Source organism: Nelumbo lutea, chromosome 5, assembly GCF_056320005.1.
Source record: "Nelumbo lutea isolate HS-2025 chromosome 5, American lotus-T2T, whole genome shotgun sequence".
NCBI classification, from domain to species: domain Eukaryota; kingdom Viridiplantae; phylum Streptophyta; class Magnoliopsida; order Proteales; family Nelumbonaceae; genus Nelumbo; species Nelumbo lutea.
The window spans coordinates 57,318,038-57,345,822 of NC_142688.1; the positions used below are offsets into that span (position 1 = coordinate 57,318,038).

The 27,785-nt window shown below is 43.1% G+C and overlaps 3 protein-coding genes and 1 pseudogene across 3 annotated transcripts in view; 2 read left to right on the top strand and 2 right to left on the bottom strand.

Moving 5' to 3' along the window:
- Nucleotides 1–3,681: 3,681 nt before the first annotated feature.
- On the bottom strand, nt 3,682–4,230 carry LOC148852582 (uncharacterized). The gene has a single exon (XM_088945833.1). The coding sequence runs from the start codon at nt 4,228–4,230 to the stop codon at nt 3,682–3,684; it is 549 nt and encodes a 182-aa protein (XP_088801959.1).
- Nucleotides 4,231–5,685: 1,455 nt separating this feature from the next.
- Nucleotides 5,686–9,240, bottom strand: LOC148852583 (uncharacterized). The gene is made up of 5 exons (XM_088945834.1): nt 9,112–9,240; nt 8,268–8,399; nt 7,073–7,852; nt 6,209–6,426; nt 5,686–6,121 (listed from the first exon to the last, which is right to left on the bottom strand). Exons 1-5 carry the CDS (start codon nt 9,238–9,240, stop codon nt 5,686–5,688), a joined length of 1,695 nt encoding a protein of 564 aa, XP_088801960.1.
- An 8,285-nt stretch (nt 9,241–17,525) lies between these two features.
- LOC148852584 (granule-bound starch synthase 2, chloroplastic/amyloplastic pseudogene) lies at nt 17,526–18,728 on the top strand (annotated as a pseudogene).
- A 4,792-nt stretch (nt 18,729–23,520) lies between these two features.
- Nucleotides 23,521–27,785, top strand: part of SYP132 (syntaxin of plants 132) — a 45,498-nt gene continuing 41,233 nt past the window's right edge. The window contains exon 1 of the mRNA XM_088944357.1: nt 23,521–23,830. Within this exon, the coding sequence (XP_088800483.1) occupies nt 23,813–23,830 (18 nt within the window). The 5' untranslated portion in view covers nt 23,521–23,812. The remainder of the gene's footprint in view (nt 23,831–27,785) is intronic.

Below are 27,785 nucleotides of genomic sequence, written 5' to 3' on the forward strand. Positions count from 1 at the left end.
GCCCTCACCGGTTTGCCCCTCTGCCATGCTGGTTCAAGTATTTTTTTCTTAATTTTTAATGCAAAAAAAAAATCAAACTGTGCTTAACCGGTCCACTAGTTAACCAATGGACTGGTTAACTGTTTACATCGATTCGGTTCTAGTTTAAATTTTAAAAAAGTCGATCAAGTCGGTTCGGTTAAAAAAAAACCCACAGTCCTGTTAACCAAACCGTGAGCACTCCTAATCATTTTATGGTCTACGAATCAGGCAAAGACAAAAAATACTATGAAAAGATCCTCCTTCATATATGATCATCAAGAATGCAGCATTATTTCTGAGAAAATAATAAGACTGAAATAGCTTATTCTAATCAAGTAATCGTCAAATTCATGACTAAGGAAGCATGGGGAAAATTAGTAAGCCCCGACTCATTACCAAGGCTATCCGAGGACCCAAAGCATTTAACTATTAGGACTATCTAGATGCTTGGCACAAAGTATTCTTAACCCAGAATTCTATATTTTGGCATTCGTGGTTCATTCGATTCTCTAAAGATTTCCAAGACCCACATCCAGAATGGGTATATGTTTGGTAGACCACTTGGGAAGCCTCAGATAATATTTTTCCCAAACCAGAGTAATTAGATAAAAACATAAAGTTTGGTCAAGGAAGATGTTATTTGGAATTTGAACATGTAAAACAATTTGAGTTCTTCAAGACTTACCATCTCCCTTGGATTCTAAAGTGGAGCTATCATCTAGATGTTTCATGGATTCCCCTAGCCATTAAGAGAGTTATGGAAATAAAGTGGTGGGATAAATTTGATCTCACATCAACTCTAAAGCCAATGGAAGACAATGAGGTGTTCTAGGCGATGTTTGAATCTTATCAAGAAATGTTCAGAAGCAAGTTTCCTAATCTGGACTCCATCGAACTCGAAGAGATGTCTCTTCAGTTCATAGAAAAGATGAAAGAAAAAGGCAAAGGAATCTCTAAGGACATCAAGACTGAAAGTATTCGGTCCTTAGCCCCCATTAAGGCCTGAAGGGAAGAGTGGGCCTTAGTGGGCCTCAAGGAAAAATAGCGGGATTTAAGGGAAGAATGTGCATGGCAGGAGCGGATCCTGGAAGATTATAAGGCGGAGTTGGAAGACCTGAAGAAATTTGAAGAAACTAGCGGGGTGTTGGACGCAATATCTGCCATACGGAAAGAGTGGGCCAAATGACCATTGATTTTTGTTGTGATGTAATGGACTATTCTAGGATTGTCCCGTCATTGTATGATAATTTTTGTTAACTAGTGCAGAATTTAATTGTGCTCAGTATTAATCTTGTTGCATATTGTAAAAGGTTTTTCGGATTCTAGATCTTCGTAATAGTCAACCGCATTGTGTATTTCTTGGCTTTTCGATGCTTGTGTGAGAGGGTTTATCGCAATGCGTTGAGGTATGTGGGGAACATAGTTGCAGTATGCTATCCTTGCGCCTGCACATATCACGCTATAGGGCTGTAGAGATAGGCGTTTTTACGATGTTCCTTTATCGCAATCGAATGCGAGTACTCTGTTGCTTTGTCACAAATTGTTTAGCGCTTATATGCGTTGCCATGCCTTAAATCAGTGAGGTCCTTCATGAGTTGTGTGATGGGCCCTTGGTCCAGTGCGACGATAGTAGTGTGTTATTATTAATGTTGTGTGAGTGAAATTTGTCCTATCAGATTTTGGTGGGGGTGTGGGGGTTGTGTGTCTTGTTGACAAAGCCCCTGGCGATTTTGTGGATATGTATCATCTCTACGCAGGGGTCACGCTAATCTTCTCTACAGCATTCCAATTTTATTGTTGATTGTTGTTCCTTAAGAAGTTAAGGCTATGCACTGATCGATATAGTTGGGGATCAGTGACGGCATAGATAGGTAGCATAGGTTGGATTTTCATTGCAACTATGTTTGGAGAAGTGAAATGTTGTTTGTTAGCGAAGTTTTATTGTCAATGTAGAGATAAATGAAGTTTATCTTCCATTAGTTCATCACAATTTAGACAGAGTGTTTGTATGAATTGAGTAAGAATCACTTCTACCATCGATAAATCCCTCAAATGGTTACATTGGGGTGCGGATGCGCCTGGGTTTGCCAAGACTTTAGTTGTGCCTGGGGTTTCCAAGACTTTGTTTGTGCCTGGTGTTGCCAGGGCTTTGTCTGTGCCTGAGGTTGCTAGGGCTTTGTTTGTGCCTGGGGTGTCGGGGCTTACTGAAGTGCTCGGGGTGTCCAGGACTTTGGTAGTGTGCCTGGAGTGCCAGGGCATACTGATGTGCTCAGGGTGTCTAGGGCTTTGTATTGTGCCTAGGGTGTTGGGGCTTACTGATGTGCCCAAGGTGTCCAAGGCTTTATAGTGTGTCCGGGGTTGCCTAGTTCATCACAATTTAGACAGAGTGTTTGTATGAATTGAGTAAGAATCACTTCTACCATCGATAAATCCCTCAAATGGTTACATTGGGGTGCGGATGCGCCTGGGTTTGCCAAGACTTTAGTTGTGCCTGGGGTTTCCAAGACTTTGTCTATGCCTAGTGTTGTTAGGGTTTGTATGTGCCTGGGGTTGATAGGGCTTTGTTTGTGCCTGGGGTATCGGGGCTTACTGAAGTGCTCGGGGTGTCTAGGGCTTTGGTAATGTGCCTGGGGTGCCGGGGCTTACTAATGTGCCTGGGGTGTCCAGGGATTTGAATTATGAATGGGGTGCCAAGGCTTACTGATGTTCTCACGGTGTCTAGGGCTTTGTATTGTGCCTGGGGTGCTAGGGCTTACTGATGTGCCTGGGGTGTCTAGGGCTTTGTAGTGTGCCTGGGGTGTCAGGGCTTACTTGATGTGCCCGAGGTGTCCAGGGCTTTCGCATGGAGCATGCGGCATGTAGTGCCCCGGGTTGTCGGGGCTTTGAGAGTATAATAGAGCAGCTTGTATTGCTATAAGTAAGGTATTTATGTAAGCAAGTAAAAGAGTGATCATTCATTTTGTCACAGATTGTGGTTATGAACAAGACATGTATATAAGCAAGTAAAAGAGTAACTATTCATTTTGTCACAGATGCATGTATTCTTAATTGAAGGGTAGAGCAACTTTATCATAATGATAAAGCTAGACTTCATTGCAGGCAAAGAGTGATTGAAGAAAGTACATGTAAAACATTGTAGATTATGAAGAAAGTACATGTAAAACATTGTAGATTTATTCATAAAACATGTACATTAGCTTGTGTGGATACAGAATTACATAGCTAATCAAAGTAAGGTTTCAACCAGTAACCATTTATGGTTTCATCATCCTCGCTTGTGTCTATAGTTTTTGATACATAGTAGCCCGAGTTGTGGGCTTCTTTTATCAAGTATGGCCCTTCCCAAGTTGGTGTGAACTTTCCTGCTGACTTGCCTTGTCTAACATCGAACGTTGTCTTCAATACTGTATCCCCCTCTTTGAAGCTTCTAGGCCTTAAGTGCCTATTGAAGTTGTTAGCTAGGGCCGGTTTGTACTTGCTTTGCTCTTGCGAGGCTGCATCTTTGATTTCATCTACTAGCTTGAGTCTTTCTGCAATCAGTGCATCTAAGTCTTCTGGCTTGATTTTCTTACCAATTGCGAAAGCTACCCTGGCAGATACAACCTTTATTTCTACTGGGAGCACTGCCTCTTGCCCATAGACTAAGGAATAGGGTGTCGCCTATGTACTTTTCCTGATAGATGTGCGATAAGCCCAAAGTGTTTCTGATAACTTGTCTGCCCAATCCCTTTGATTATTGGCCATTATTTTGCTCAACATCCTTAGCAACGTCTTGTTTATGGCTTCTACCTGACCGTTTCCCTGGGGGTAGTATGTCGTAGATGTTCCTAATATAGCCATGTATTGCCTTAGGAGGTCACAGACTTCTTGATTTTTGATGAACAGGCCATTATCGGTCAGTATCCGCATTGGTACTCCAAATCTGTGGGCTGCTTCTAGTACATCATCGATCTCTTCACCAGCTAAGCATCGCAGAGGTTTTCCTGTATATGATTTCCTATACAGCACTTCATCTTGGAGGTAGAACCTCTTGACCTTAGATAATAGATTCCTTCGCAATTGGATATCGAAGGGGAGTGTGTGTTCTTGCAGATATTCTATGTACATCTTCCTCCAATCCTCATCGCAGACTATTAGACATTCTCTGTCGTCTGCCAGTGGGATGCATTTGTCGCAATCTCTTTGTACCTTAGCAGAGTCCCACTTCATCATAGGCTAGTAATACCCTAACCTCTATAGTTTACAGAATATGGTACTGATGAAATCCCCGCAATTGCCTTTATGAACTTCGTTCAGCATCACTTTCACCTCTGACTTGCCTTGGCACCTTGTCCTTACGCCGTCTGATTCTCTATGGTATGGCACCCCATTCACCAGTTGGAACTTTGCAATTAGCCTAATGTCATGCATCCCTATGGCCTAACCTTTTAGCTTATGCATTACTTCATACCTCCAATCTTCTATTGCTATTTTATGCTCATCCTCCACTCGGTCTCTCAGGGTGAAAGTCGATTGTTTATCGACTGATTGGATGGTAATCCATATTGGCTCTGCACTGCCTTGCGTCTTGGACCCTAAGGTAGCTAATGCATCAGCGAACCTGTTTTTGGCTCTACTCTGATGTTGGAAGTCTACATCTAGGTTGTGGACTGGCTTCTGGATTAGGGTAGTATATGGTAGGATGGTTAGCTCCTTCACTGTCGTGCTTCCGTCAAGCTGTCCAATCACCAGCTTGACATCACCAATTACCTTTATCTTCTTTGTCCCAGCCTTTATTGTTTTTATCAGGCCGAGGACTAATGCTTCATATTCTACTATATTGTGGGAACAGGGGAATTGAAGTTTAAATGAGTAAGCAGAGGTTTGGCCATCAGGGGAAGTTAAGGTTACTCCAACATCGACCGAGGTACTCGTGCTACTCCCATCAAAGGTTAGGATCCACTCTCTACTTTTGGCTAGGGCAATCATGGGCATGTCTCCAAGGACCTCTTCTGATATGGGAAAGTTAAGGCTCATTGGAAAGGTGGCCAGTAGATCCACTACTGCTTGACACTTAATGGCTCTAGGCTATGTGTACTCTATTGCATACTCACTGAGCTGCATCATCTATATGACGAGTCTCCCGGACAGAGGAGGTCTGTCCATGAAGAACTTGATTGGGTCACTTCATGTGATGGGCCTCACCTTTTGCCCCAGGATGTAGTGCCTAATTTTTTGTATAGCAAAAACCAAGGCCAAGCACTATTGCTCCATATGGGAATAGTTCTTTTCCACCGCTTTGAAGGTCCTACTGGCATAATACATGGGGAGTTCAACTTTGCCATCATCCTCCTGTGCTAGTAGGCATCCTATGGCTTCTGTCCCTATTGCGATGTATATTCTGAATTCTCACTCGTCTTTGGGTGGTGACATCATCGGTGCCCTAGCCAGTGTAAGCTTTAGTTGCTCAAAAGTATTTTGATGCTCTTGAGTCCATCTGAATTCAATAGATTTCTTGACTAATTTCATCAACGGTAGAGCTGTGTGCGCGAGGTCGGGGATGGACCTTCTTAAATACGAGTTTTTTCCAAGGAAGGTATTTAACTGGGACTCATTCGCTAGTGGCAGAAGATCTAAGATGGCTCTGACCTTGCTTTCATCTGGGTGTATCTCGGTCTGATCTACCTAGTAGCCTAGGAACTTTTTGGACTGTACCCCAAATGCGCACTTTAGTGGGTTCAATCTTAACTTAAATTCTCTGCATCTTGTGAACACCTTTCTGAAAACCTCTGAGTGCTCCTCTCTTCTCCTTGCTTTGACAACTACGTCATCCATGTAACACTCTATTTCCTTGTAGATCATGTCATGGAAGACACTAGTCATCGCTCTCTGGTATGTGGCTCTGGCATTCTTCAAGCCGAAGGGCATCATCTTGTAATAGAAGTTCCCTATGGGTGTCCTGAAGGTTATGCGGGGTGCATCTGCGGGATCCATGAAAATTTGGTTGTACCCACTATAGGCATCTAGGAAGGAGAAGAGCTCATGTTCCGCAGTTGAGTCTATCAACACCTCGATGTTGGGAAGAGGGAACTCACCTTTCGGACCGGCCCTGTTCAGGTCCCTAAAATTGACGCAACAACTGAGATAAGGTGGAGTTAGTATTTCGATGTTGTACTATTGTTGAGGGATGAGGTGGGAAGATACTAACCTCAGCTGCCCATTCTTCTTCTTTACTAGAACTATGTTGGCGAGCCACTGAGGGTGAGCTATAGGTTTGATGAAACCTACTTTCAAAAGCCGCTCCATTTCCTCTTTGATCTTCAAAGTTATATCTGGCTTAAAGATCCTCTGTGGCTGCTTCACTGGCCGAAATTTTGGATCTGTGCATAAAGAGTGGCGAACAAGCTCTAAATTGATTCCTGGCATCTGGTCATATGACCAGCCAAAGAAATCCTGAAATTCTGTGAGAGAGAGGCGGGTTAGACTGGTTTTAGGTTCTAAAGTTCATGCGATAAGGACATTTCCTTACCCTTAAAAAGTACAACGAGTTTTTCTCTACCCTCGGCTGATAGCTTGAAGAATATGTATAAGGGTCTTTTGTCTATTCTGTTAGTTGCTAGGTTAATCTCCTCTAATGGTTCCTCGACCGTGTCGATGGAATCCATTATGCACCACAAAGGTGCTTTGACTTCATTGCAGTATTCCAATGTATCTTCTTTCGACTCCTGAAGTTGTCCAAGTTGTTATTTGCTCAGAGGTTTTGGGAATTTCATGTCTACATATGTTTGTGGTTTAAATGCCGTACCTTTGTGTCATGCTCAATGGTTGGATTATTGCTTAATGGTAAAGCCGTAGCGACATCGATTTGCATGTGGTGAAATGGTACTGATTGAGACATTACTTAGAGTCTTCTATTAGAGAAATGCAAGGATTTTGTGACAAATAAATATATATTTGATTTGGAAACACATTGATAATAGATAAAATTGAACCCCCATTTTTTTGGAAAATAAACTTCATTTTTTAGTACATGCTACAATAAGGCTACATTAAACAAATTATAAAATCATACCTCAGAGATCGCTCTCTTAGCTATAGGTGATTTGTCATCCTCATGGTCCTCGAAGATGGTGTAGTATTCCTTCCCGTCATCACCTATCATCCGGATGCATCTGCTCCTCTTCCGACATTCTGGTGCTCCCACGGGTTCTCTCTCACGTGGGTGTGGTAGCTTTGTTCCCTCAACCTTGGCTATCTTCGTTTTGTAGTCCCTTGCTAACTTAGTGAAGTAGATGGCGTCTTGGAGGTACATCTCATTCTTGTCAAATGGGGCCCTGGTGGCCAAAATCCTTATCGATCTCCCTTGGTTTCCAGCTTTGAAGCACTGGTGGTAGGTTGAGGGGACAAGGGCAAGGTCATGTATTAGTGGATGCCCCAAGAGAGCATGGTAGGAGGTCCTTCCCGAGATCACATGGAACTCTTGCATTATAATGAATGGCCCAATTGCCACCTGTAGTTCGATGGACCCTTTGGTGACAGACGGGTTCCCATTGAAGTATGTTACCTCTAAAGGCAATCCTTTGATGTCCCCCTTTTGAATGTTCATTAACACAAGTGTATGGACAAAAATGAGATGAACATAACTTCCAGGGTCAACCATCAATCTTCTCATGTCAAAACCCCCTATCTTTGCCATGATGTAGAGGGGTATATTGTGGTGAGGATCAGCGGCCAACATGTCATCCGCTGTGAACTCTACGCTGCTGCGGTCAGGACTGTAGAGTTGTAGAGGGTACTGGAATACTTCAGCAAACACTCTGATGGATAACTTCTGTATTGATGTGTTGGCCCCCTGCTAGGTGAAAAACTATCGTAATTCTACGCTCTGTTCTAGCTTATCTATCAGAGCGTCAGCCTGGTACTGTCCAGATGCCCCGACCATGTTGATGCTACCTCCCTGGGTATGGGCTGGGAGGGGGTCGATTTCCACGCGAGTCGGGTCTTTCTTTACAAACTCCTCTAACTTTACCTACTACACTAATAAGGGAACATTTTGGTCGCCCTACGGAAGCATCGACATGTGGATATGGATAGTGATTCAACATCTAGCCTAGAAAGGCAGCTAGCCCCAAGGGACACGTGGCAATCAGCATCAGATGTACGGCCAAGCAGGAATAAGCTCAGCCCACAGCACCCAGTACAGTAGAGCAACTCGATGAGGAAACATATGGTAGGTACACAGCCAAGCTAGGGCGAGCTCAACTCACCGACAAGACCCAGCTTGCCCGAAATAGTCCTGCAAACGACGCCTGCGTGAACGCTGTAACCGCAGCACTAGGAGCAGTCCACCAAGTTAACCGCCTCAAGACCAGCAAGTGACCTGTGACCGCTGCACGGATCTAGCAATCAACTAACCAATACACCCTAAAACTTAGGAAACAGCCTCGCACAAGGCTTACCTTGCCCAACAGCACCTGAACCTCAGATAGCTATAAAAAAACCCCAGGATCACTCCAAAAGGTATGTGCACATAAGCTCTCACTCTCTCACATTCTCTCAAAGAACTACTCACTGACTTAAGCATCGGAGTGTCCTCCTGGGTAAAACTTACCTAGGCACTCTAACCACTCTTTCCTCTTAGCAGCTCTCATCTCAGACCTCTAGCTCGGCTTCCACCGCAGACTGAACCCAGTTCGAGCCATCTCACTTGACAAGAGGGAGTGAACAGATTTTGTTCTTCATCTATTGGTGGGCATATTTTGTGCTTGATCAATTGGCACCGTCTATGGGAATTGCAACGAAAAGCTAGCATTCTCTCTTATTTATCTCTTACTTTACTTCAAAAAAGAACTCTCTCAATGGAACTTTCAGGAAATCCTTCTGCCATTAACATCAACGGCCAGATCCCAACCATCACCATTGGCCAAATTGACGTTTCCTTACCACAAGCAGAAAACGTGAATATGCCTCCCCCATCCGTGGAACCAACAGCACCACCTTTAATAGTAGATGTGCGGTAGTTTAATGACCTGGTGCGGTGTGTTAACAACATGACCGAACAAATGCGGTCATTGGAGAACTAGTTTATGTTTATTGTCGGACAACAACAACAGTTGTCCTAGCAACAACTATGACAGCAATAGCAGCACTAGCAATAGTCTCAACAGCAGCTTCATCAGCAATCTCAACAACCTCACCAACAATCTCAGCAGCGATGTCAACCACACCATCCAACGACATCTAGACAACTAACACCGAGGGGCAGCCAGCCTTGTAACAACCAACAACCCCCTCAATCCAACAATCTGAATCAAGGTCTATCCCAATCGCAAGTGCATAGCCAAATCCAAGCACCAAATAGAGAAGGCACTACAGCCCCGAATGAGCAAGGACCGGCAGAGAGCCAGGCGGAGGCCCCCACTGAATCTAATGCAGTAAGCTCCGCCAAAGGCACCAAGAAAAAGAAATGGACACACCGCGCACGAAGGAAGATACAGCTCGCCCAGGCAGGGGCGAGGCCCATCTGGGAGAAGGTAGCACGACAATAGGAAGAATGATTACCTTATCAGAGCAACCCTGCTTGACTAGGAAAACCCCTCTAGCACCAGAATTCCTCAAAGCACCATGCCCTAAAAACTTCCGAGCACCCACCTTGGAATCCTACCGAGGGAAATCGGATCCGGTGGAACACACTAACAGTTTTCAAGCTCTAATGCTCCTTTATGGAGCAAATGATGCTAGTATGTGCATAACATTCCCCACCACCTTAAAAGAAGAAGCCTGGCTATGGTATTCGGGGCTGGCCCCAGGATCCATAAAAAACTAGGACCAATTCGCCCAACTCTTCATCAACCAATTTATCACAAGCATGCCACATTCAAAATCAGCTACATGCTTGTTTAACATAGTCCAGAAGCCCAACAAACCACTTAAAGATTACATACAGCGCTTCAACATGGAACAGTTGTAGACCCCTGATTTAGATCCCTCTGTATAGTTCATAGCAGCCAAAAAGGGCATCAAGAACCGCAAGCTAAAATGGGAACTAGAACTCCATCCTCCAGCTACTATGGAAAGATTCTTCGCAGTTGTCCATGAAGTCATTAGAGCGGAAGAAGCAGTAAGAGCAGAGACCGAAATAGTGGGAAAAAGGAAGCGAGCGGAGCAAGAAGCAAGAACAAGCAGAACCATGCAAAGGAGCAGGTCACCTCATAAGAGTAGGTCCCCAAGGAGAAGGCATAGCAGCTTGCACCACCTACATACAGTAGGATATTTACGCCATTGAACACCCGCAGAAAGGAGATTCTCATGCAGATCCAATCTAATGATTAGGTGAAATGGCCTCCCAAGATGAGGGGGGACCCCAGCACCAGGAACGCAAACAAGTACTGCCATTTCCACAGGGACTTCGAACACGATACCGAAAACTATTGGAACTTGAAGAATGAAATCGAGGACCCCATTAAGCGAGGTTACTTGAAACGTTTTATCAAGGACAAACAACCCCAAGAAGCGAAAATCAGCAGGGAAGCACTGCAGAGTAGTAGATAGCAGGAACCACCTACCTGAAACTAGCAGGCATGGGAGAGACAGGTTAGAGGAACTATCAACGTAATCATAGGAGGCTCGATTATAGCAGGATGTACCACATCTGCTAGGAGGAACGCAGTACGCAAGCTAGAACGGAAGAGTTCATTTATTTGACTAAAGATGACAGGCGAGGGATCCATTACCCTCATGACAATGCTTTGGTTGTGAAATTGTTGTTCAATGATTTTAAGGTGGAAAGGATTCTGGTAGATTCAAGTAGTTCAGTTGACATCTTGTTCGTCGAAGCCTTCAGAAGAATGGAACTAAGTAAAGCCGGCTGCAGCCCGCTAATATACCACTGGTGGGATTCAGCGGCAAAGTAGTTCGCCCGATTGGCAGGATCAGGCTACCAATTGAAGCAGGCTCCCCCCCCTCCTACACACACACACACACACAGTTTGCTTGGAATGTGATTTCCAAGTTGTAACAACCTCATCGCCTTATAATGCGATCCTGGGGCATCCAATTCTACACGCGTTGCAAGCTGTAGTATCCACCTACCACCTAGAACTAAAATTTCCAACGGACACAAGGGTGGGAGTGCTATGGGGTGATCAGCTAGAGTCTCACAAATGCTACGTGGCCTCATTGAAAGCGAAAGGTAAAATGATAGTCGACATCATCTTAGAGCTTCCACTAGAAAACACTGTAGAAAGAGCTTGCCCAATTGAGGATACGGTAATAGTGCATGTCTCCAAAACTGACCCCAAGAATGTACTACGGACAGGAGCCCACCTGAAAGAACCTTTGCGACCTGAATTGTTAGACCAGTCCAGTAGAGGAAGAGAAACCTTGCCCCAGAAAGGTGGAATGTAGTAAATGAAGAAGTGGGGAAGTTGTTAGCCACGGACTTCATAGAGGAAGTCCAGTACCCGAGTTGGGTAGCAAACCCAGTCTTAGTGAAAAAAGCGAATAACAAGTGGCGGATGTGTATAGATTTTATGGACCTAAACCGTGCCTGCCCAAAAGACAGCTTCCTCCTACCCAGCATAGATCGCTTAGTGGACGCAACTTCAGGATTCGAACTGCTCAGATTTATGGATGCCTATTCTAGCTACAACCAGATCTTGATGGACCTTGAAAATTAAGAAAAGACTGTTTTTACCATCGAGACAGGCTTGTATTGTTACAAAATCATGCCATTTGGTTTAAAAAATGCTGGAGCCACCTACCAATGATTAGTGAATTTTGTTTTCTCAGAGTTAATTGGCAATAAAGTTAAGTGCTATGTCGACGACATGGTTGTAAAAATTATTTTTAAAAAAACTAGTTTCTGATCTAAATCTTGTATTTGAAGTTTTGCGAAAACACAACTTAAAATTAAACCCAAACAAGTGTGCTTTCAGTGTAACCTTAGGAAAGTTCCTGCGTTACATTGTTAGCCAGCGATACATAGAGGCTAACCCGGAAAAAATCCAAGCGATCTTATACATGAGACCACCCAATTCGGTTAAGGAAACCCAAATGGGAATAAGACATCAAGTTCTAGGATTGGTCCACCCAAATGGGAATAAGACATCAAGTTGTAGGATTGGTGCACCCAAATGGGAATAAGACAAAATTTCACCTCGATAGCACATCCTCAAGCCAACGGACAAGCTGAAGTCACCAATAGAGTCATTCTTCAAGGACTTAAAGCCCGGTTATCACGTGCTAAGGGTTTTTGGGTGGACGATCTACCCAACATGTTGTGGGCTTACAGGACCACTATCAAAACAGCAATTGGCGAAACACCCTTTAACTTAACCTATGGAACTAAGGCTGTGATACCGACTGAAATAATGGTTCCAACATTGTGATCCGAGACCTACACTGAAGACTTTAATGAAGAGGAAATATGAGCTAACCTCGCCCTAATTGAAGAAACTAGAAGCCTCGCCCACATCCGGATCGCAGAATACCAGCAGCGAGTAACCCGGTATTATAACGCATGAGTCAGGAAGCGCAACTTTAGGGCTGGCGACCTGGTGCTCACGAAGGTTACAATATTGAAACCCGGTGTAGGAAAGCTCGGACCAAACTGGGAAGGCCCTTATAGAATCTCCAAAACTATCGGAGGAAATGCATATGAGCTCAAAATGTTGGAAGGAAAATTAGTACCACGAACGTGGAATATAGATAACCTACTCTGGTATTACGTCTAAAGGGAAGCTCGCCAATGTTGGTGAACAACTCGCGCAACGACAATAACAGGGGGAACAATGAAAAACCCCCATAAATGCAAGAGATCATACAAAATTGGCAAAAGATATGGACATAACTAGATAATATCATTCAAAAAAAATACAAGAGGGGGATAAAGCACCCCCACAGGAAGCAAGCCAAGTGACTTCCTAGAAAAAAAAAGAAAAATAAAAAAGGATCTGATAAGTTCAAACAAAGCGAGGCTTGCAAGCCCCTTACAGGAGCATAAAGCCCCTAAAACTGAAGAAGATTCACCAAAAACAACCACCACTACCGGCCAAGCTGGAAGAGTGAGCTACTCGTCATCAACGAGGTCACCCTAGATTTCTTCATCGCCTACCCATACCTCCTCTTCGTCATCCTCCTCCTCTTCGGAAGTCAGAGGTTCTTCATCTACCTGGGTGACGAGCTCAGGCAGGACCCCCCGGGAAGTTACAGAGTTGACATCAAGATAAGGAAATAGCGACTAGAGGAAGCGGCGACATAGCTTGAACCCCCTCTTAATAGAAGGGATCCCATCCTTAGCCCACTGCTTACCATACTCTGGACACTCCAGATAAGAAGTGACAGCCTCATTCCTCACCTACTGGGCCCCCCGACACACCTTTTGCATACACTTCGACCTCAACTCAATCAGCTAACGCTACATATCCAGGTTTGCATTATACATCTGTTGGCGCTCCACCTGCTCCTCCTCAGAGTCCAGCTTAAGCTTTTGCACCTTGACACTGAGCATACAAACACTGGCTTGCAAATTGGCCCGCTCCTTCGGGCTGGAATGAGCACGGTCCAGCAAAGCTTGTCCGTAGGAGTTCGCTAGAAAGAAGAAAGAAAAATAAAAAGTGAATAGCGCAGAGAAAGCAGTAATGGATGGACTATAAAAAGACAACAGAACCTGAATAATGCACTGGGTCATCCTAGCCCCATCTTCCAAAAGATCCATCTCGCTGAAGTACCATATGTCTTCGAGGAGGAGAATCCCCCTACCAATCTACACCACCACCCGAGGGTCGTCTGTCCGATCAATCACCCTAGCATCCGGGATACAAGGAATGAAAGGAGGGATATCAGAAGCGTAAGGACTTGCTTCTCGAGCCACCTCGACAAACTGGGAGTCAGAAGAGCACTGTTCGGAATTCATTGGATCCCCCTATCCCTCTAGGTCGACAATAGGAGGAGGCCCCGATGAAGAGGCCCTACCCCTTGATAGTCGATGCTCAGCTCAGCGCTTTTTGTGAGCAGTCCTCATCTCCTCATCAATAGACATCATGGAAGCAAAGCTCGCCATGCCTACAACAAATGAGAACGTCAGTCGCCAGGCAAACAAAAAGGAAGAAATGAAATGTGTAACATGCAATACATGGCCAGCTATCCGACCCACCTATGCGGCTCAGGCCCGCCTTTACAAGCATTGGCTCGGCCAAGAGAGCCTCAACCTCAATGCGCTCCTGCTCGAGTCGTTGAACTGCAGCTCGCAACTTGTCATCCTTGTACTCCACCACTCTCTAGGGGCTATCGTGCCAAGCCGTGTTGAAATCCCAACCACTGACGTTCTCCAAAAAAAAGAATTGTTGCCTCCAGCCCCTTACCTTGTTTGGAAAATTAAAAAATTTCCTCCCACTACGGATGGGAAGGTAAAATCAGAAAGGCCCGGAGACCCTTTTCATATGCACTAACGCCGAGAAGGCCTCGATGCCCAAAGGAAACCCCTAGTGATGGAACAAGCTAATCAACCCAATTAATGTCTTAACTCCTAACCCCATTTGGGGTGAGTTGGCCCAACGACACCCTATAGCGCCACAACAAAAAAATGATAAACGAATGGAGGGCAAACCGAAGCCCGATAGCAAGGGGCTCTTCATAAACACATAGCCATTCACTGCCATGACCCCAGGGGTAACAACCCGGTTGTGGAGCTATCCATTGGTGCTCGTCAAGAATCTTGTACCTATGGCAGATTTCTACTATCTCGTCCCCAGTCAGCTGAGTTCTTCCAAACGAGCCCAGCGCAACGTCTACCTCCTCCCGCCTACCCACCAAAGCCCCATCAATAAAGACCTCAAGAGTCTCCTCCTCTGAGGAACTAGCCCCCCCCCTCGAAACCACTACCAAACACCCTATCGTTGGCCGAACCTTGGGACATATTGAAGAAATAAAGGATACTGACCAGAAAAGTGTCGAGAACAAGTGACTACGAAACTCGACAAAGGATCAAACAACAGCTCGTCAATGGGAAATAGAGCTCGCCTCCACTAGACAGCAACAGAACACTAGCCAAGAAACACTCGACTCACTTTACAGAAGAGTCCAAGAGCAGCGATGGAGTGGGGACCCCGATGGACCACCCCCTTATTTATAAGCCCACTGGGAAGAAGCTGGCGACCTAGACTCAAAGCATGACCAACGGGAGCGCGCCCTGCCAAAACCTACAGTGCCTGTATGTGGCAGTCTATTAAACAGGCATAGTACAATGCGCGTAGATTCTGCCAATGCGCCTAACGCTAAAATTTTGGAAAGTGGAGAAAAGGGGGAAAAGGCACGCGATTTTGAATTTGAAAATCCTTTGACCCGTGCGTGCTAAACAAAAAAATCCAAAGATAGCAGGAGCAGACCGAACCGCATGGGACAAACGGCGCTGACCCGGTAGCTAAAAGCGAGCTGACCAAAAAGCCCCCAATACACCTCTACTCTCTTCATCTACTTGATAGCGACTCGAGAGTGGGGGGCTATTGATGAGGGACATTTTGTTCTTCCCAGGCTAGCATCGCCATGTGGATACGGACAATGACTCATCATCTAGCCTAGCAAGGTAGCTCACCCCAAGGGACACGTTGCAGTCAGCATCAAATGTACGGTCGAGCTGGAATAAGCACGGCCCATAGCGCCCAATATAGCAGAGTAGCTCGATGAGGAAACATATGGAAAGTATGCGGCTGAGGTGGGGCGATCTCGACTCACTGACAAACCCCAGCTTGCCCGAAACAATCTCGCGAACGACGCCCGCATGAACTCTATAACCGCAACACTAGAAGAAGTCCACCGAGTTAACCACCTCAAGACCAGCAAGCAACCTGTAACTACCGCACAACTCTAGCAGTCAACCAACCAGAACACCCCAGAACTTAGGAAACAGCCTTGCACAAGGCTCAGAGACGTTGCCCAACAGCACCTGAACTTCAGGTAGCTATAAAAAGACCCCAGGATCACTCCAAAAGAAATGCGCACATAAGCTTTCACTCTCTCTCACATTCTCTCAAAGAATTACTCACTAACTTAAGCATCGGAGTGTCCTCCTGGGTAAAACTTACCCAGGCACTCTAACCTCTCTTTCCTCTTAGCAGCTCTCAGCTCAGACCTCCAGCTTGGCTTCCACCGTAGACTGAACCCAGTCCGAGCCATCTCACTTGACACGAGGGAGTGAAGAGATTCTGTGCTTCATCTATTGGTGGGCATCTTTTGTGTTTCATCATGCACAAATATCATTCTCAAGGTGATACAGTCCATTGGGTCGTGGTGACGTGTCTGATGGTATTTGCATCACCTTCCTCTATGCTTGTCTTTCTCTGGGTCTATTCCAGGCGGTGGCGGCGGAAGGTTGATCACCCTGTCTTCCACTTACTTGTTCATGATTATGATCACCTCCTCCCTTGTGTAGGAGAAAGGAGGGGGTGGCGTGTTATGGTCACACCAACCGGTAGCGCACTGCGGCGCAGTCATAGGCAGCATGCAGCACGCATCGCCCGATAGCGCGCAGCACGCACCGCCTGGCAGCACAAAACACGCACCGCCCGGTAGCGCGCAGCACGCACTGCCTGGCAGCACGCAGCATGCACCGCACGGCAGCAGCACGCACCTTACGGCAGCAGCACCGCATGACGCTCGCACCGCCCGGCAGCAGCAGCAGTAGGGTGGGGCCCATATGACAGCTCATCAGGGTGGTCCACACTCTGCTCACCAACTCGCCGCCAGCTTCACCATCCCTTATCCCTTATCCCTTATCCTTATCTTATTTTATCTTCTTAAGTAAGAGTTGTGTTACCATTAGGAGTTTTAGTTTAAGTTGGATTACCCTAGCCTAGCCGAATCCAACAAGGAATTCCCCCTGTAATCTCCTATTTAAGGAGCCACGAATTGAAATAAAGCATTTAGTTTTCCAGTCAAGAAAAGAGTGAGGAGAGTTCGGGTGGTCTCTTGGACAAATCACCCATTCGGTTTTCCACAATAGGTTCTACACGCAAGGGCAAGGTCAAGGGAAAGCAGGGCTTTCTCCCCGTGGACCGACCCGAGACGAGATCCTACACGTGGGCCCATAACATTTGGTATCAGAGCCAAACGTCACGGGCGATATGGAGCAGCTATCATCCAAGGTCAACGTACTGGAACATAGGCTAGCAGAAACCAGCATGGAGGTTCGTGAAGTCAAGGAAGATGTCCGGGAGCTGCGACGCCGGCTGGAAGCATTCCTCTCCAACAAAGAAGGGAGTTATGAGGGAATCGCCAACACAAATAGTCGTCGTCCAAACTGGGCAGAGGCATCCAGCGAATAGCAGATCGCTGCCCCTACAGCCGCAGTTATTCCCAAGGATCAGCATAGGGAGGATGAAACTGTAAAGTCTCCTCCTTTGGCCGGGGACAATGTCACGAACATTATATTGGTACCTGCAGAATGCGCTCCTTGATCGAAGACAGGTGGGCTTGGCGATGTTGCTGGGGCTTTACCGAAGGGTTTGGCTCGACGTGGACATAGAGTTATGGTTGTGGCACCACGGTATGGTAACTGTGCGGAAGCCCAAGAAACAGGAGTGCGCAAGAGATATAAGGTGGATGGGCAGGATATGGAGGCCGTTCTTGAGGTTCTCTTCTGTAAGCATACCCGGTGCGTTCTTGTGATCCACAACATAGCACACCGGGGTCGTGGTCCAGTATGCGATTTTTGTTATGTGGATCTTCCACAAAACTACTTCAAACTATATGACCCAGGAGGTGGGGAACACTTCAATGTCCTTGCGGCTGGCCTGAGTGCTGCAGATCGTGTAGTCACTGTAAGCCATGGTTACGCCTGGGAGCTGGAAACTAAAGAAGGTGGTTGGGGTCTGCATCAAATAATAAATGAGTTTGATTGGAAGATGAAGGGCATCGTGAATGTGATTGATGCAAACGAAGGGAACCCATAGTTAGATGTTTACCTAGCATCGGATGGCTACACCAATTACCCTGCAGAGACTCTTCAGACTGGCAAGCCTCAATGCAAAGCAGCTCTACAAAGAGAGCTTGGTCTTCCTCTTCAGGAGAATGTTCCTCTGATTGGGTTCATTGGCAGGCTTGACCATCAGAAAGGTGTTGATCTCGTTGTTGAGACCATTCCTTGGATGGTGGACCAGGATGTGCAACTAGTCATGTTGGGCACTGGGAAACCTGAATGGGAATAGCTTCTCAAACATCTTGAGAGTCAACACCATGAAAAAATCAGGGGTTGGGTTGGTTCCTCTGTGCAAATGGCCCAACGAATAACTGCTGGTGCAGACATCCTACTCATGCCTTCTCGATTTGAGCCATGTGGACTGAACCAGCTTTATGCACTGAGCTACGGGGCAGTCCCTGTTGTTCATGCTGTTGGTGGACTGAGAGATATTGTGCAGCCGTTTGATCCATTGGCAAAGTTCCAAGCCCCGTATCCGGAATTCGAGCTTGAGGACAAGCTCGTTGTCCAGGAGGGGTGTAATGTTATGGTCACACCAACCGGCAGCGCACTGCGACGCAGTCATAGGCAGCACGCAACACGCACCGCCAGGCAGCACGCAGCACGCATCGCCTGGCAACACCGCACAGCAGCACGCACCGCCCGACAGCGCGCAGCACGCAGCATGCACCGCATGGCAGCAGCACTAGGCAGCAGCACGCACCTCACGGCAGCAGCACCGCAAGACGCGCGAACCGCCCGGCAGCAACAGTAGGGCGGGGCCCACATGACAGCTCATCAGGGTGGGTCCACACTCTGCTCACCAACTCGCCGCCAGCTTCACCATCCCTTATCCCTTATCCCTTATCTTATCTTATCTTATCCCTTATTCTTATCTTATTTTATCTTCTTAAGTAAGAGTTGTGTTACCATTAAGAGTAGGTAATTAGGAGTTTTAGTTTAAGTTGGATTACCCTAGCCTAGCCGAATCCAACAAGGAATTCCCCCTGTAATCTCCTATTTAAGGAGCCACGAATTGAAATAAAGCATTCAGTTTTCCAGTCAAGAAAAGAGTGAGGAGAGTTCGGGTGGTCTCTTGGACAAATCACCCATTCGGTTTTCCACAATAGGTTCTACACGCAAGGGAAAGGTCAAGGGAAAGCAAGGCTTTCTCCCCGTGGACCGACCTGTACGTGCTGCGTGCTGCTTATGACTGCGTCGCAGTGCGCTGCCAGTTGGTGTGACCATAACATGGCGGTGGGTTTCTTTTTCCTTGGTATTGTCTTCGCTAATACGACCCTTGTTTGGCTCCTCCGTTATTCCTGGGCCTCCTATCAACTGCGTACACCTCGTTTCTGTTATAAGGGGAGGTGTCTTTGACGGTTTGCACCGTTCTCTCTACGCATCTCCAAAGTTGGCTGAAGCTTTTGACTTTGATGTTTTCGATGCCGATTCTATAGGTAGAGCGCATACCTTGGACGCACTACTCGACAAAACTTCTTTTGGTGGCGTGCTAATCGAAAATGGAGTGTGTAAGTTTCTGGAGTCTCATGACGTATGCCAGAAGGTCTTCTCCCGGTCCTTGCACTATGTTTCGTAGATCGACCATTGTCAACTTCCTTTCTAAGGTGAACCATTTAGACAAGAACCTCTTGGCTAGCTCACCCCATGAATCGATGCTCCCAGTGGTGAGACTTATGAACCATGTATACGTTGGGCCGATCAGTGACTTCAAAAACTCTTGCACTTTGAGGTCCCCGTTGAGGGCGAAGGAGCCAAGGATGTCCTTAAACTTGATAATGTGCTCTTGCGGGCTACCTCTTTGTCCGTCATATTGCGGCCATTGCTGAGGAGGGGTGTACCCAATAGAGTAAGATTTGTATAGGATAGCTGGGGAGCGGTCTCTTTGAAAGACTAAGAGAGGCCTTGAGAGTGGAGAAAGATAAGATAAAGATCGTTTGGTTAAGGCTATGGAAAAATGGGAGAGCTATGGATATTCGGGAGTACTAGTAGCAAATGCTTAGGATCGGATGAATTCTATTTCAAGGAGGATCTCTATTTATGGAGGAGATCCTGAGATCCTAAAAGGTAAGAGATGAGGATATTCGCTCCGTATCGGGGAAGGGAATATTTGATTCGCTGCTAATTATTGGATGTGCTACTGGGGTATCGCCATGTGTCTCATGAGGATCTTCTCAAGGATTTGCTTTTCTTATCCTTGAGATCCCTCATTACTCACGATTGCTACTACCTTTTTGCACTATAACTAATCCTATGTGGCATCGGTGACATCACCATTCGGCAGTTGGTGCTTCACCGATTCCATGTGGTGGTTCACAAGGTCCTTTGTTGTCATGGGTCCGCATGCCTCTAGGCATACGCGGGCCTCACCATGAGTTTGGCCTGCATCCCTTCTAAACCGTCATCATGAGCAGGCTTGTAGGCTGTGTTAGTTCATCGCACGCGGGCGTAGCTTCATTGCACACTTAGGTGGGCTTGTGACCATCGGATGGGTACGGTTGTGGTTTCTTTAGGTTTGGGCGCTGACTAGATTTGGTGAACCGCAAGTTTATCGTGGTTTTGCAGTATGTACTACTAGTTCATCATAGGGTTGATGGTGTGCAACGAGTTTATCACCACGTCGGGGTTGATTGTAAGTTGCTCGTGTGCGCTTTTGTGGTGTTAATCATGATGTTTGGATGTCCGCTGAGGGTCTGAGTGAGCGGTTCGTACCTATAGAGGGAAAACAAGGATATTTTTGAATCGATTGATGAGATCAAGCTGGCCTAAATAAGCTCGGATTAGGCAGATCTAGAGGGATAATGATTCGATTAATTTATTAACTTTGAAATAGAATCTTGGTGTGATAGAAGGGAAAATGAGGGAATTTTTTGTTGAAATTTGGAAGGGAGGTGTTTTTGAGCATTATGGGTTGATTGGTATGGTTAGGTTGTTCCAATTATGCTGAGATCAGACAGATACATAAAGGACTTGATCTATTCAATGTGAAGCTTTGAAATGGAATCTTGGTGTAATAAAGAGGCAAACAAAGGTATTTTGGGCTGAATTTTTGTGGGTAGAGGTTTTTAGGGTGTTTATGATATTATGGAAACATCTGATTGATTTTGGATGGCCAAAATCACAAAAATTTTGGTTAATGGGAGCATCCAAAATGGAATATTTGTTTGATGATGGGGCAAATGAGGGAATTTTAGGTTAAAAATTTATGGGTAGATGTTTTTGGTGTGTCAAGGGTTTAATTGTATGGTCTAATTGATTCAAAGGTGTTAGGAACAATGAGATTTGGGTTGTAGGGGCTTCAAGGTAACGAAAGGGTTCTAAAGGGAACCTTGGTTTGATAAAAGAATAAATGGAGAAATCTTGGGTTGAAATTTTAGGGGTAGATATTTTAGGAGGTCTTAGGTCTAATGACGTTGTTGAAGGAGTTTTAGGTACTTTGGAAGGATCAAAACGGTTTGATCAGGTGTTTGAGGTAGTTTTGGTGGTGAATTGAGCAAAAATCACAATGGGATTTCTAGAGGTATTTGTCTCTTAGATCATTTGATGAGGTTTGATTGGTCCATAAATGGTATGACTAAGGGCATTTAAGAAATGAATATCTTGGCCAATGAGATAGCTCGAATTAAGATCTTAGTGTGATGAACTATTAAATGGAGGATATTTGTGATAAATTTTTGTTGTTAGGTGTTTATGAGTATTTAGAGCTCTTTAAAAGCCCATTAACTCTAATTTGCAATTCAGTTAAAAATCCCATGCATCGCACGGGGTCCGGTTAGTATATACTAAAACATAGTAGTCTAGAAATTTTATCCTTTTTTAATTTCTTTATTCCATGTCATTTTTTAAACAACCAATGGGATCATTTCCTTCCCTATAAAAAAATATCTATTATCCCCCCTGCTCTCGCACACATGTTCTTAACCTACATAATCTCCTCCTAAAATTTCTACTAAACCACCTCCCCCACTTTCTCCTAAATTATCTCTAATTCATATTTATCCTCTTCCCCACTTTTTATCTATATCTATTTAAATAAAGTTTGAATTAAAAAATTTTAGAATTATTTAAATATTCTAATGAAATTATATAATAAATTTAAAATATTTATTAAGAACACAAAAATAATTATAATAGATTTAATATATAATATTCATATTATTAATAATTTTATATTCTTACAAAATTCATCATGAAATTATGTAATGATTTTTCAAATTATTCAATTTAATTGTTATTTAAATAATAAAACATTAATAAGGTAAAATATTATTTAAATACTTCAATAAATAAATATCTTAAATAAAACTATTAAATATTAAATTAGCTAAATAATTATATAACAAAATATTTAATACTATGTAATAACTTTAAAATAAATAAAATTCAAATAAAAAATATTTAAAAAATTTTACATATTATTTAAATATTTAAATAAATAAATATTTTAAATAATGAAATATTTAACATAACTAGATTTTAAATAGTTAAAGCATTTAAAAAGTTTCTTAAAAGTAGAAAAATAATTATAACATAATACTCAAAATAATAATAATACTAATTCAATATTTTACAAAATTATTAACAAATTTGAATAATAATAGTATAAATCATAATTTTACGGATTATTAAATTCAATAAATAATTAATATCTTAAATTTAAACTATTAGTTTAGCTGAAATTAGGGGTATTCATGGGCTAGTTTGGTTCGGTGTAGGTTGTTTGGCCAACCAAATTGACTTGGTCAAGTTGGGGAGTTGGTCACTCGAAACCAACTTACCATTAGTGAAAACTGGCCAACTTGGGTTGTATTGATTTGGGTCAATTTTCGGTTTGGTTAGTCAATTCAAAAGATTTAAACTTACAAAATTAAATTTAAATTAAAAAAATACAGTGACATTATTAAAAAATTAAAGATGAAATTTATATACTAAAATTATATCATACATTATATTTAAAATATAAAATATTAATATATATTTATGGACGGATTGTTCGATTTTGGTTGATTTTCAAATGGTTAAAGCAAAACTGATCCAATTTGGTGAGGTTGAGAAATTGTTAAACCAAAGCTGACTGGACTAGAAAACTGACCTAGTAGTTTGTAAAAAAATTAAAAAAAGTAGTATATAAAAATATAAATAATTATTATTTATTTTAAAAGTTAAAAATATAAGATAATTATATACTCTTATGTGTTTCTATTGTTTAGCTTTCACTTAACAAATCTAATAATTATTATTTATTTAAAAAGTTAAAAATATAAGATAATTATATACTCTTATGTGTTTCTATTGTTTATCTTTCGCTTAACAAATCCCGTGCATCGCACGGGTCTTACTAGTAATTATGTATATATATATATATATATATATGTATTATTTGCGATTATTTAAAATTTTTGTTACTTCAAACACAATAAGATGGATGCGGATTAAATCTGAATCCGATCAACCGATATACGGATCCAAATATCAGATCGGATGCGGATGTACACGGACCCGATCCGATTACAGCCGTAAAAGTGTAAAACCCACTGTTTCAAATCGACAACACCCCTCTCTCAGCCGTAAAACCCCCTGTTTCAAATCGACAACACCCCTCTCTCAGCCGTAAAACTCACTGTTTCGAATCAACAACCCCCCTCTCTCTGTCCGATCTATCGCAGCTCTCCGTAAGCACCTTTCGTCTGCTGTCTGGTCCTCCCTTCGGGACCCTAGACCTGCTTTTGAAAGGACAGTGGAAGAATTTGCTGCTAGATCTGTTATTTTGTGCTTTTCTTGCGAGATTTTTATCGCAGATCTTCTCTTCGAAATTTACGTTCAGTCGCTTCTGCCAAAATGAACGACCTTCTATCAGTGAGTATTTTGCTTTTGCAATTCCACATTCTATGTTTGTTCTGGTGGATTTTGGATATTAGCAGAGTTTTTTTCCAGTATTTCTTTATTTCATGAGTAACTTCTGGAATTAAATAAAGCCTCTATTAATTTATGGTTGATGAATCTGAATTCTCTACTCGGTATATTGGTTGTAAGTGCTGGATGATTTGGGACTGTTACTGAATTATCTTTTGGATGATTTGGAACGAACTTTTAAGGGTTAGGATTTGGGGAATTGTGAAACACAAGAAAAAGAGTAAAAAATGGAAGAATTTGCAGTAAGATTCTTGAAGAGATGCTTGCAATACCTCCCTCAATTAATGCCTCTAGTGGAATACAGTATGATAATTTCCTAATATTCTTTTCATCCCTCCCCTTATGAGGTTTTCGGATATTCAAGCTCTTATGTAGTAGAGTTTTTGCTTCGGTTCTTCGCTCATCTGCATAGTTTTGTTCCCATGATAAATGTGGCGAGATGGTTTGTGGATGGTAATTATAATAATTGTAAAGAAAGAGAAAAATAACTCGAGTTTTGATTTTTTTATGCTGAATGATAGAGTAAGATCGTATTGATATCTCAAAAAGGCGTGGAGATGTAACTTGATGCCCATGTACAACAGCGCCATACAGTGAGATCCAGAAACGTGTAGATGAATCTAAGAGTAGTCGCTTTGTGTTAAAAATATGTAGTGTTGGTTCTGTATCCAGCCCACCCTTGCCAAGGTTCTGGATAGATAGGACCATCATTGTGCAATGGATCTTATTCACATACAAGGAACTGGCAGTTAGAAAAAGAAAACTCAAAGGGTGACTTCCTTGAATTCCTTATGGATTGCCATCCAAGGGCATGATCAATGCCTATGAGCTTCCTAAACTCTATGTTTGAGGTGCTCGCCTTTCAATTTTCAAAATATTTCTGGAATTATGCTCACCTTGGATCATCCATAAACAGTTACTGTTCCGTGTGACCTTTTTTCTCTTATTTAACCTTCTAATGTGTCAGCTTTGCAAAACTAACTTCATTGTTTTTGAAAATAACCACTTAGCATGAAAGGTACTCATAAAATGGGCTCATAGGATATTTCTGAACTTGCAATGAAGGAATAACTTTTTAAGCTGTTTCTTGGCATAATACAGAAGAAAACCATTCTAAGAATTTCCTACTTGTATAACAAGAAAAAATAAGAAGGAAGAAGAGAGAATGAGCTGTTCAAGAGAAAGAAGAAGTTGGAAGAAAAGAGGAAGAGAAGAGAAGAGAAATCGTCCCTCTCTCACTCCCTTAGCTCCTTTATATATGTGCTGGATTAAATTAAAGAAGAGATTACATTAGGTGGCTGGCCCAATAAAAATAGGAACTACATGTGTTAAGGGCCCATAAAGACAGCCCATTACAGTAGAAATAAAACAATAAACAACTGAACTAAAGCAAGGCCAATTACAGTCCTTTTTGTATAGAGGATGACCTTGACCATCTACATGGTCCTTTTGTTTATGGAAACTCCATGCCAACACAGCATTGATTGGAAGAAGGCCTAAAAGAATTCCTCCAGTATTTGTTTTTTTCTTTTTTTATGTGCTATTTCTACTTCTATTGTCACATATACTATTTTAAGTGTGGAATTAATAGTATAAAGGCATCTGTTATACTATTTTAGAAGTTAGAGTCTTAGAGATAAACATAAACAAATAAAAACTAAAATAGAACCTTGTAATTGGATTAGTTGTTAATCAACTTAGTTGATGCTTAGCTGTCCCAACCAATCATATAATGGGTATTGACCTACTAGTCAAAAATACAGCCCCCAAGTGGTTAGTTGGTTGACTAGTTAATACTTTGATATCATGGTGGTATATCAGCAGTTCAGCACCATGTGATGGATGTGCATTGGCATCTTAGGAAACTGCATTGATCAATTTTGTTTTATCAATACTTTTTTTATTAGCAATACAGAAAAATTTCATTAATTATGAGAGACATGATTACAACAAGAAGTTGTGAAAGGGACCAGCTATAGAAGCTGTTCCAAATTAGTACTACATTTGAGCCCAAAACATATGTGTTCTATGTACCCTTGCTTGGCTAAGCTATCTTCCAAGCTATAGCAGTCCTCCTCACCCATTTCACTCAGATTAACATGTCCTGTGACAACCATTTGAATTTTCTGAATTCATTCCTCAAATGCCATGCTACCCCTTCCCCTTTAACCAGCCACTTAACCACAGTTTTAGAATCTTCCTCAATAATCAGCCTACTAATACCTGGTTCTTTTGCCTTCTCAACCCCAAAAACTGCAGCCAAAAACTCTGATCTTGCCACATCACCCTGCTCCACAGGGCCGGAGTATAAAGCAATTATGTTCCCCTCTTCATCCCTAATGACTCCCCCAATACATGGGGAGCCTGGGTTACCCAAACAGCTCCCGTCAAAATTCAGTTTCTTCCAACCATTTATTGGAGGAGACCACACCTCAATAGATCTTTGTTTTGTAGTTGAGGATGCAGCAATGATACCCCAAGCTCTGAAGAAATGTTCAATCTTGAAATCCGAAAACAGCTTCAAACTTTTTGCCTAATGAGATACTCTCAATGTTATAATTTCAACCAAGGCTTCCTTACTTCGTTCCTTCTCTTAAAAAATTCTTGTGTTTCTTTCCTCCTACACAGTCCAAATTAGTGCTGCTCTAGTGCATCTCCACAAGGTCCTACCTCTCCTTTTTGTACAGCTAATGCTATTAGGGCTAAACAAACCCTCTAACCTACTAGGAGAAGACCAACTGCATCCAAAGAGAGAAGTAAACCAATCCCAAAGAAAGCTAATAAATGGGCAAGAGACAAGAAGATGAAATGCAGTCTCACCATTCTACTTGCAAAGAACACACTAGTTGGGGGAAAAACACCAATTTGGTCTTTTCCTTTGAAGTAGATCAAAGGTATTAATGCTTCCATGAAACACTTCCCAACGGAAGGTGCTAATTTTAGGGGGGAATGGGAGAACACCAGATTTCCTTGACTAGGAAAGAGAAAGAATAAGACGAAGAGGTGGCAACCAGAGAATGAAAGAAGGACTTGCAAGAGAACTTCCCATCAGAATTAGGACCCCATACTCTAGAATCCGAGCCGCCTTCACACGAGAAAACTGAATTCCGCAAGCTCAAAAGATCAGTCATCATTGAAAGTTCAGATTCTGTAAGGTTTCTAAAGAAGCCAAAATTCCAATTCAATCCTACAGAGAAGTGATGCTGAGTAAGGAAGTCAGAAATGGGTCTACCCTTAAACCTGGAAATATCAAAAGAAGGGAATTTAATATCCAAAGGGGTATCCCCAATCCACACATTCTCCCAAAACCTGATTTTTTTACCAGAGGCCAAGTGATGCCTGATACGATGTAAGAAGGTAGGAAGGAAATCATGGATGGCCTTCCACGGGGCAGACAAGGTAGCTCTACGAAGACATCCAGCATCCTACCCATTGCTTGATATTACCATGAATACTTGCCACAACCTTGTGCCATAAGCCATAACTTCTCATTTTCATTAGGAAACCTCCATAACCATTTCCTGAGTAAAGCCTGATTCTTCATCTTAACATTACCAATTTCCAACCCACCTTTTGTTTTCAATTTCACCACTTTTTCCCATTTGACCAAGTGGTCCTTCTTTTTTCCCCCCAACTCCTAGAGAAAATCCCTCATGAGTTTTTCGATTTTCCTCACTACCTCCTGTGGCATCCTAAACACTGACATGTAACATTGGAAGGTTTGCTAGGGTAGACTTAATAAGGGTTAAGGTTAACGTCCCCCCCATTGAAATGTAGTTCCTCTTCCACCCAGCTAATCTCTTCTCAACCCTTTCCACCACTGGGGCCTAAAAACTAGCTGATCTAGGGTTATCTCCTAGAGGTAAGCATAAGTATTTCATAGGCCACTCACCTTCTC